Consider the following 788-nt stretch of genomic DNA (forward strand, 5'->3'; position numbering starts at 1 on the left):
TTCACTCAAAGGTGAGTGAAAGATGAAATCTGGCAGAGAACCAAAAATTCACCGGTCTGTAAGGTGGAGGGAGTTCGATTCGCCGAGATGCTTCCTCGTGAAGATTTGGAAGGCAGACGAAAGTTATGGCCTCAAATTGAACAAGCGAGGAGGGCAGGAAAACCGGCATTTTTTCGCGGTCCATATGGCTTCATTGAAGGTTGACGGATAGATTTCGACGGGTGAAGTGTTTCATTTCTAATTGACTGGTAGTTGGAAACCTTTCAGTGGGACACTGGAGCTCTATTTGTAAGTTAAGGTTCATATAACTTCATAGAGTCTGAGTATGAATTCACAAGGGGTGGTTTAATTTGTGTTTTTATTTACTAGTTATTTGTTTTTTCCTTTTTTTCCGTTTTAGTGTTAATGATTACGGACAAAATTGTATTTGGTTCTCTGAATGTTAGGGGCTTAAAGGACACTGTTAACAGAAAAGCGTTTTTTTTATTTTGCAATGTATAAACTAATGTAAAAAGCCCCTTTTGGTTTGGTTTGTTTGTTTTATTTGTTCTATTTATTTTATTTTATATTATTCTTTATTATTGGTTTATTGTGATCTTGTTTATCACTGGTTATGCTCAACCTAAGGCTGTTCACGTGTTGTTAGATTATGTGATGTGTTTATGTACCTTGTTTGTTTGTTGTAAATGGAAGCATAAAAGAAAACAAAAAAAAAACAATTCCGTCACACGCTTGAGGTATTCGGCCAATCACAACGCACTGGATATCTGGCCAATCAGAGCACACCT

The 788-nt window shown here is 36.8% G+C and overlaps 1 protein-coding gene across 1 annotated transcript in view; it reads left to right on the forward strand.

The window, feature by feature from the left end:
- LOC107686071 (uncharacterized) overlaps nucleotides 1-19 on the forward strand; it is a 2,613-nt gene extending 2,594 nt beyond the window's left edge. Inside the window, exon 2 of the mRNA XM_016482908.1 lies at nucleotides 12-19. Within this exon, the coding sequence (XP_016338394.1) occupies nucleotides 12-19 (8 nt within the window). The remainder of the gene's footprint in view (nucleotides 1-11) is intronic.
- The last annotated feature ends 769 nt before the right edge of the window (nucleotides 20-788 follow it).

This window comes from Sinocyclocheilus anshuiensis, unplaced genomic scaffold, assembly GCF_001515605.1.
Source record: "Sinocyclocheilus anshuiensis isolate Anshui unplaced genomic scaffold, SAMN03320099.WGS_v1.1 scaffold930, whole genome shotgun sequence".
NCBI lineage: Eukaryota > Metazoa > Chordata > Actinopteri > Cypriniformes > Cyprinidae > Sinocyclocheilus > Sinocyclocheilus anshuiensis.